General features: G+C 34.8%; 1 protein-coding gene across 1 annotated transcript; it reads right to left on the bottom strand.

Moving 5' to 3' along the window:
- Positions 1-3,227: 3,227 nt before the first annotated feature.
- Positions 3,228-9,955, bottom strand: LOC117326134. Its single transcript, XM_033882766.1, has 6 exons — positions 9,852-9,955; positions 9,543-9,636; positions 8,801-8,941; positions 7,716-7,832; positions 4,495-4,678; positions 3,228-4,188 (listed from the first exon to the last, which is right to left on the bottom strand). Exons 1-6 carry the CDS (start codon positions 9,899-9,901, stop codon positions 3,983-3,985), a joined length of 792 nt encoding a protein of 263 aa, XP_033738657.1. The 5' UTR covers positions 9,902-9,955; the 3' UTR covers positions 3,228-3,982.
- Between the last annotated feature and the right edge of the window lie 381 nt (positions 9,956-10,336).

Raw genomic sequence — 10,336 nt, forward strand, 5'->3', positions numbered from 1 at the left:
ATAATAATGTGATCACTGACTAACATTTTATTATGAGAATGTCAATCAAAGTTGACTGGAATTTAAATAAAGAGTCCTATTGCCAAATGTTTAGGTCACTGTGTCAAAGGTAAAGGTAAAATATGTTTTCATTAATGAACTTTTTGCTAAGACCCTATTACGCAAAGTTTAAACAAGGAATCAACTTTTCAAAGATATAAATACATGACATTTGGTTGAAAAGGAGACCCCCATCAATGCCCATTATACAAATATAAGTCAAATACGGGACAAGTCACAATCTCAAAGGAGAGTAAGGGTGATGACAACGGAACCACTAAGTATATCAGCAAGCCTGAACACGTTTGATTTCATATCGCGTATATAAATAGGATGATTTCAAATAAGATTATGATGTTCACCATACAACACCCCCACGGTCTTCATCAACTTCTCACAATGAATATATTTTAAAAATAACATCCACAAGATAGACGTAGTAGCTACGATGTAATGCAGTGTCGTGATTAAATCTTTAAATGAGAAATAAGGACACGTCCCATCAAATTTACTGTGGTCATGTGAGGAAATGAAATTAATCAATATATATTGATTTATTTTTACGTTTTATTTCAGCTGTTATATTCGCAATAATAGATCCATTGCACAGAAATTTACCTATAATATCGATAACTAGAACTTTAGTTGTAATATATAATAGTAGACCTGTGCAAGCTATATCATATTTTATTTTGATGTTAACACCGATAACTATTTCCCCTCCATAAAAACGCCTATCCCAGTCAAAGGCAAAAACTTAAATCATGGTAATTGTTTTTTGTCACTGAGAAATGTCGTAATGTTAACACTGGAATAGTATCTGTACCTGTCTGTTGAAAATGTGGTAATAGAAGACGTTAACTGAAAATTAAATCAATAAATATTATTTACATTCACCAAAATCATCAGAAATTATATATAAATTGTATAAACTGGTTCGCTGTTTTCAGTATGGTATGACTAATGGGAGATATTTCAGAGTAAACTGCAGCTATTTCGTTTTGGTTCTACTGTTTCTATTAAACTCTAGATTTATATTGAAAGGTAGAAATATCGAGTGTTTCTAATGTATGTAAGACAACACACAGAGTTTTCGCATATCCAATCACGTGACATACGTGGACTAAGTAAAACATATCGAAATTATTGACCGACGCATGGTTGAGCCCTACATCTGCTTATGTCGAGGTGAGAAGGGAAAGGAGAATTCAGCAATTAAATCATTCCCATTCATTGCTGAATGAAGGGTATCCCCCTCAGGGGGAATCCGTAGGATTCGAACTCGCGTCTTGATAACAATTTATTGAAAGACTAACCCATTAGCCCACTCGGCTATAGTAACCTTTTAGAAAACGGGTGAATATTTGATATATAAAATTTTAACATCCGTGACTCACGACCGTGTATTATTGGCACGAGCGTGGGTTATTGGAAAATAATACATGGTTTTAAACCAATCAAAACTGGCGTTACATAGCAAACATGGTAGAATCATTAACAAACGTGTCGATTGCGACGACAAATTCAGATTATTATTATTTTTTTTTGTTTTGTTATCGCTGTTTCTTGTAAACTACTTAAGGGATATTTCTCAAGGAGTCAGATGACTAAGTGTCATGTTGTCACAGGTCAAGGTTAACTTTTAGGTCTTAACACTGATGAACATTTTCTTAAGGCATAATGAAGCAAAGTTAGGTCAACGCCACGGCGTAAGAGTTCAGTGCCATATTTTGTATATTTTACTGATTGGCATTTTTTTATGACATGATGAAACAAAGTTGGTAAGATTTAAACAATGAGTCAACTGATGAAAGGTCAGGGTCATAGTATCAAAGGTCGAGGTCAAAGTTTGTATATTTTCACTGATGAACATTTTCTTAAGATATTATGCAGCAAAATTAAGTAGAATTAAGCAAGGATTCGGTTAATTAAAGGTCAAGGTTATTTGGTCAAACGTCATGTTCACATTTTCGTATCTTTTCACTGATGAACATTTTGCTCAGACATTAAAATGTTATATAAGTTGTTCAGGGTTATTCAACAAAATGAAAATTATGAAATTCGTTAAGGCATTAGGAAGCAAAGTTTGTTAGAATGGAACAAAATGCAAAATTGGTTGTAATCAAAGTAGTTAGCTGACAAAATGTCAAGGTCATGGTTTGTACCTTTTGCTAATGAAGATTTTGTTTTGACATAATGAATTAAAGTTGGTAAGAAACAAACATGGAGAAAACTTACAAAATGTTCAAGGTCACAGGATCCGAGGTCAAAGGTGACATTTTTATGGTATCACTGACTAACATTTTTTTTATTAGATTGATTCAAAGTTGATTGGAATTTAAACAAGGCGTCCTCTTTTCAAATGTCAAGGTCACTACATCAAAGGTCAAGGATAAGTTTAGTATCTGCTTTATTAATAAATATTTTGATAGAAACTTATGAAGCAAAATTTGTTTGAATTAAACAAGGAATTAACTGTCCAAATAGATCAAGGTCACTGGGTAAATAAAAATGACAATTGGTTGCAAAGGTCCAGGACAAGGTATATCTGTTAATATTACATTGGTTCGAAGTTAGAAACGTATTTGGGATTAACAGAAGAGTTTTATACTAGCATTTTCATTTCTGTCACTCTAATAGATATGGAGATGGGATCGAAGCTTGTGATGGACAGTTTGCCACAATGCTTACTAGAAGGAAAACCCTAATTTAAACCATGTATATTTTATCTCTAACATTGGAATATTTCTTTTTAATATGTCAGTAAATTGTCATATAGATTCCAGTTCGTGAACTCATCCCCTTATTCTAGTGTGAGGTCCGTGATATACAATGTGAGGCGAGCTTTGTAACGATACTTTTTTGTGTTTTGTCCTCGTTTTTAGCATTTTCTGTTGTTTTACATACATTCAAAGATATTATTTTTTCCTTTTTTTTTCCAAATGAAATTATTAGGTTGAAAAATTACAGAATAACGATTTTCTCCCATTTTTACGAACATTTTTAATTTTACGAAATCAAATAACGAACTTTAGAAGAAGAAAAAAAAGAGAAAAATAACAATTTAAGAATTGTTTCCAATTTCCCTTAACTGTATTCCAACTGGAAAAAAAAAACAAAAGGGAAAATCTTGAAATTCTTCGAACTGGAGCTTTTCTTCTCATAAATAAATAACAAATTCAAAACAGTTTTCTATTTCTATTTTCTTTAGTTTATTGGATAAATGAATCACAACCTTCATCATGTTTTTCGTATACAACATATAAAAGGAAGAAGAAAGAAAGCAGAGTACAAAATTCATCCGCTTTAATCACAGTTAATTATCAAATTGATCCGGCTATTCTTGTTGATTTTGCATGTATTAAGGTAAATTTATGGACTAAAGCAATTAAATTTTAATGTCAATTTATGTTGAACACTTTTAATAACATTAAGAATGATAGCTATATATGTGTTACCATTATTTAGTGCATTGAACCGTTATTTGGAATCTTGGCCATGGTGATATGAGCTCAAACATTCAAATGTAAATTTTATTCTTCGAAGTTTATTCTATATGTTTATAAAACCTAGATCTAATCACAATGCACGTATAGAGAAAGAACATTTGGTAGTTCATCAATTATAGAAATATCGATAAGATATACACAAATCTGTTATCAATTGGTAAGTCATAGAGGTCAACGCATTTGTTTCCATGACATACAACTTTCAGCATAAAATAAAGTAATAATTAGGTGATCATTTCTCAAGTACAGCTAGAAAAGATACACTTCGACGGCGTATTCCTTGACATTGAAGCTTAATTAACAAATATAGGCTTACATTGATACTGATCAGATGTTCATTATTTTTAGATAATAATTTTGTAGTAGATGACATGTTCAAATAACTGAATCACTCATTTGTATCCTTATTTATCTCATTCTTACAAGGATTAAAATTAATAGTAATATCTTCCACATTGGCGGTAGCAATGCCAAGTATTGACACAATATCTCCTCCACCGACAGAAGAACAAGAAACATGATCGTCGATACCAGCATCTCCTCACTCGTCTACAGACATAGTAACAGCGAAATCTTCTCCAAAACCAAGACCTCTTTCTGCGGACGAGCGTTCCTGATTCGGTCTCTTCTGAGTCCTCAGCTATTTTGTTTTTGAAAAATGAAACAGAAAATATCAATTCAAAATATAGACATGGATATAAGCGATTTCTTTCCCAGACTTAATTAATCCCGATTCTATATAAAGGGAAAAATTCCGAACTGTGAACATATCAACGTTACATGGAAAGAGTTTCGCAATGTAAACTCTTTTCTTTATAATGTCAACTTTTTTCCGGAAGATATTAATGTGTTTATTAAGAGGAAATGAAACCAAGGACCATTGCACGCACTACATGCCTATATATCCCATTGGTACTAATTCCAATATCGTTGGACTTTTTTTTACCTTGTTGACTTCCGTCCTGGGGGACATCCTGACACTCGGCCTTCCGGGTCAAATGACGTATCTTACGGGCGCCACACCAGGACTCCACAGTAGTCTTCACTTCATCTGTCATAACAGGTTCGTCATCGCCATATAAACACGCCTTCTCGTCTGTGGAGTTGGCATTTTCCATCACCCCAGATCCCTTGGTCAAAAGATAGGAATATATTCCATTCATCAAACAATGATAAATTATACTGTGTAACAAGTTGGTTTCATGATATAGTTGATCATAATCTAGGTGTGACTATGCTGTCTCCAGATAATCTCTAGAAAAATGCCTGAATTTGACCAGATTTTTTATGCTGAATGTAATGGATAAAACAGAGACGTCGATTCTTCCAAAACGCCTAATCTTGCTCTCCGAGTACTTTATTTTAAATGTAAGATCATTGTTTTTTTGTTTTTATTTTGTTATGCGTATTTTCATTAACGATGAGCTTAGATTATATATTATGTATTCAATGATACAAAACAGCAAACTGTTACTTATTGAATGTTTGTAATTTAATCACCTGCTGTGCTATCTCCATATCAATAATGCAGATAAATATTAATTCAAGGTATTTCAAAGTGAAATATTTTAGATATGCGTTTGGCAAGATTATCACCGAAATAAATATTGATGCCTTACTGAAAATTCGCCTAACGACATGAGATAGGTTTCATGCTGATTTTGGTGCACTCACATTTAAGCGGATAACACAATTTAAACTCATTAGCGCAATAATGAATTTGCGCATGGACTAAAGTTGCCTTAGAAAATAGTTCACTGAAACTACAATGAGCGCCATCGGAATTTAGCGGAATACTGTCAGTGCGAAAAGCGCTAAGATAAGAATACCGCTGAAATATATGTACGGTTAAAATAACCCTATTCCGTTATTCAAGATACCTGTATATTTTAACTGTGTTCATACATTCAGACATTCATTATATTTCATCTGTAGGTTTCCATCATAAGGAATATATATTCAAAAGATCAGTAAGATGATAATTGCCTACAAAATACACCCTGCAAGGAGAACAAACAAGAGGCCCAGAGTGCCTTATCGCTCACCTGGATTTTATGATATATGAAACAAGAATGATTAAGTATATTTGTCACTGGTATTGCTATGTCAATATATCATAGGCATTTTATATGGGTACGTGAGGTTTTTATGCCAAAAGATGACTTTTGGCGCAACCCCTTAGGGATGCTACCACACAAATGTGAGTGACATCCATTGCTTAGTTTCAGAAAAGAAGTTGTTTAAACCCATTGACCCCTTTTGACCCCGCCCTCTGCACCCGGGGGGTCAGTTCCTTCCTTTATAAAATTTTGAATCCTTACCCAAAAGAATGCTACCTGTCAAATATGAGCTGTTTCAGAGAAGAAGTTGTTCATATCAAATTAGCCAAATTGACCCCTTTTGGCCCCACCCCTCAGCCCCCTGGTGGGGTCAACCCTAAAATTTGTACAATTTTGAATCCCCACCCCATGACCATGCTACCATACAAATGTGAGTGATATCCATTGATTAGTTTCAGAGAAGTTGTTTATATCAATTTAACCAAATTGACCCCTTTTGGCCCCGCCCTCAGCCCCAAGGGGGTTGGCCCCATCATTTGTTCAATTTTGAATCCTTAACCCAAGGGAATGCTACCAGTCAAATACATGTATTAGAGATATCCATTGCTTAGTTTCAGAGAAAAAGTTGTTTATGTCAAATCTGCCAAAATGACCCTTTTTGGCCCCGCCTCTAAGCCCCAAGGGAGGTCGGCCCCACTATTTGTACAATTTTGAATCCTGACCCCAAAGGTATGCTCAGTCAAATATGAGCAATATCTATTGCTTGGTTTCAGAAGAGAAGTTGTTCATATCAATTTAGCCAAATTGACCCCTCTTGGCCCCGCCCCTCAGGCCCCCGTTGGGTCAGCCTCACCATTTGTACAATTTTGAATCCCCACCCAATAGTGATGCTACCAGGCAAATATGAGCAATATCCATTGCTCGGTTTCAGAGAAGAAGTCGTTTATATCAATATAGCCCAATTGACCACATTTGGCCCCGCCCATCAGGCCCCTGGGGGGTCAGTCAAATAATTTGTACAATTTTGAATCCCCACCCAATACTGATGGTACCAGACAAATATGAGCAATATCTATTGCTCAGTTTCAGAGAAGAAGTAGTTAATATCAATATAGCCCAATTGAACACATTTGGCCCCGCCCCTCAGACCCCCAGGGGGTCAGCCCCACCATTTGTACAATTTTGAATCCTCATGCCATAGTGATGCTACCAGGCAAATAGGAGCGATATCCTTTGCATGGTTTCAGAGAAGAAGTCGTTTATATTAATAGAGCCAAATTGACCCCTTTTGGCCCCGCCCCTCAGACCCCTGGGGGGTCAGCCCCACCATTTGTACAATTTGGAGTCCACATCCCATAGGGATGCTTCTGACAAAATTTGGTCAAATTCTGATCAGTGGTTATGAAGAAGTCAATTGTTAACGGACGGACGGACGACGGATGGACGGACGGACGACGGACGACGGACGAAACGGTATGGCACAAGCTCACCTGGTCTGTCTTCGGACAAGGTGAGCTAAAAAATCCTTTCCAACTGAATGTCTCCCTTGTATTAATAGAGGTTTCACATTGAGTGGTTGGTGTGTATGTTATTTTTTTCACTCTTCAGTCATTTTTCAAAAGCACGAGCTTTAACGAGTGTTTTTTGTAACTTTGGAAAAATAGCTAGTGAGAGTGAAAGAAATACCATGTACAACAACCGCGAGTTTGTGTGACCTGTTTCTATCACAATAGAAAAACTACTCTGAGGATGAATTGACCTATTTTGGTGTTTCTTTTCACAACACGAGGTTGGGTATAATGATATAGCCTCAAGTGAAATACGCTAATAAATATGTAAAACTGACAATTTGCGGGCTTCAAGTTTTAGCCAAATAAAACACATTGAATCACATGATTAAATAGTCCAGGTGAAGATCACCGTGTCAACCAATCAAATTGCATTGACAGTATAAACTGAATGTTATTCAACAGTTGTAATGATAATTTCATACATTGGGAGTTGAATAGCATCCACATATTGTGGTAGAAACAGTTTGTTTAATTCATGAATTACTTTTAATACATAAAGAAAAGTGTATATATCAACATAACAAAAAAATTCTTACCGTTTCTACACTTTCTGCATCCTCCTCCTCTAATGTCTGTTCTGTTTTTTCTTCTTCGGCAAGTTCCAAGAAGTGACAATCTTCGGTTTCCGAGTCGGGAATTACCACACGTATATTCTTGAAACAAAAAAAATGTATATTAAAATAGTAATTAATACATCTTTTCTCTTTCATTAAGCACACGTTGTTGGGTTGGAAGATTTTATTGTTTAATGAAGGCTAAGTTGCAATATTTCGAGACATTAATTTAGAAAAGAATAACAATGCATATGTTTCAAGATAGACATGAAAGGATTCTCAGAACAACAAAGAGTACTGACATGATAACGAAAATATGATTTAAACACAAAATCGTTTAAAATAAGATGATGATGTCGAGTATATAGCATCGCAATGGTCTTCATCAGCATCTCATGTTGGATATGTGGCAACCACTATCCACAAGTCAAAGTCAGACGTAGATAGCTACGATGTAATGTCGTGATTAAACCTTTAAATGAGAAATAAGGATACGCCCCATCAAACGTACTATGTTTATGTGAAGAATTGAAATTTGTCAGTATATATTAACATTTTTTCTTAACTTTGATCTAATCTGTTATATTTGCGATCACCGAAATTGGCGCTGAAATTTAAAAATAAAATCAATAATTTAAGATAGCTAGAACTATTGTGGTATTATATGATAAGAGGCATATGCTTCTCAGTGTAACTGTTGAGAATATCGTAATAGAAGACGTTAACTCATAATCAAATTAATAAATGTTAATTTAATTCAGCAAAGTCATCAGATATTATATAAGTTATAACAACTGGTTCACCGTTGTCAGTATGATATTACTGATGAGAAATATTTCAGAGTAAGATGCAGCTACTTCTGTATCGTGTCTACTGTTTATATTAAGCTCTAAATGTATATCGATAGGTAGTAATATCGAGTGTGTCTTTTGTATGTAAGATAACACTGATTTTTTACTAACATCACGTGACATATGAAGACCAATGGTATGTCGAGATTATTGATCGATGCGTGACTGAGGCCTACATCTCTCTGTCGAGCTGACTTTCCCGTATATTGTACTCACCAAGTTATGATCCGTGACCACTGTCTGGGAATCATTCCCGTTCATGGTTGAATGAACGACGTCATTCCCTTCGTTTCCCTCCGACTCAACGTTAACTGAATAAGTGTCGCCTTCCGCTGTACTGATGTTCAAAGATAGGATCTACACAAACAAATAAATCAGTTAGACATTAGTTTCGTTCTGTGGTTATTTATGCGGGAACTTATATAACATTGTCAAAATATTGTTCGAAAAAAAAATGTCATCAATCATTTTGGTTTTTATTGAAGGTCATTTGATCAAATTTAAGCAAAATAGTTTTTGCTTTCTTAAAAAGCAGTTTTATGACTTCTTAATTTCTCCGTTTGCATCCCAGATTAGAAATGTTTATCTTTTCCTACTACGATATGCAATAGAAATCCTGGAACTAATCCCCGGTATACTTATCATTACCCCGATATCTCTTTATGTTAAAAATACTTTAGAATAAAAAGATCAATGATAAAGATACTTTTTTTGTGGCTTTTCTGTTGGAAAATGTTTTGGAAAATGTTTTATTTGATTTTTATTTATTTATTTTTTTTTGGGGGGGGGGGGGGGGGAGGGATTGTATTACATTGTAAATATTAAAAACACTTCAGATTAAAATGATTCAATAATATAAATATGGATATTTAGGGAGTATACAGTACAAAGGGTTTTGAGAGTTGCCCGTAACCATTTTCGTAGTTTTTATGTTACAATGATTCAATAGAGAACTCACCACTGTAGCGTTGCGATCATCCATTGGCGTTGCTTGGACTAATCCGGCCAAGAGGCCCACGGCCAAAATCATCAACTGGAGCATGGTGGTCAATCTAGATTAAGCCAACAAAATTATCATTGATTAACATGCACAGTATGTATAGTTGAACATTGATTTAAGTCGATATGATTTAAAAGAAATACCAAGAAGTAAGTGTAAGTATATCAAACAAGATTACCGATTCTATAATCCCTCGTCAGGAAAAACCTTTCGTTTTTGGTACTTCTCAAATGACCTGCGCATTAACCGGTAATACAAAACACTTACCTTTCTCCAAGATCTCCTCCACCGGACTTATGTTTCAAATGCAACATCATAACGCCTTTTATACTTTTTATCCAGGAAGATTTGTAATTTAGCTATAGAAACGATTGCATATTTTTAACAATATAAAAAAATTGAGTATTGTGAGTTCGACCAATTGCAAACATCGCCCTAAAATTAAAAATTGCATACCCTTTTGTCTGCCTGCCCTATTGTGTTGCAATAAAAAGGACTTCCTGGTCGAAATAAATGAAATAAACATCTTCAAAGACTTCCTGGTTGAAATAATTAAATTCCCCTACCTTGATTTTCAGGTGCATGGCGTTATTGTACTTTTTTAACTCTCTGGGAACTTCAAAGAACGTACTATTTCGTAGCCATGCGGAGGCCAGCTTTATAGATCTAGTAACCACATTTACGAATGAACAGTTAAAGACATTATTTAACAGGAATATTGCTTCTTTTAATTATTGAAAAATGCCCAATAA

The sequence above is a fragment of the Pecten maximus genome, chromosome 4, assembly GCF_902652985.1.
Source record: "Pecten maximus chromosome 4, xPecMax1.1, whole genome shotgun sequence".
In the NCBI taxonomy this organism is placed as follows: domain Eukaryota; kingdom Metazoa; phylum Mollusca; class Bivalvia; order Pectinida; family Pectinidae; genus Pecten; species Pecten maximus.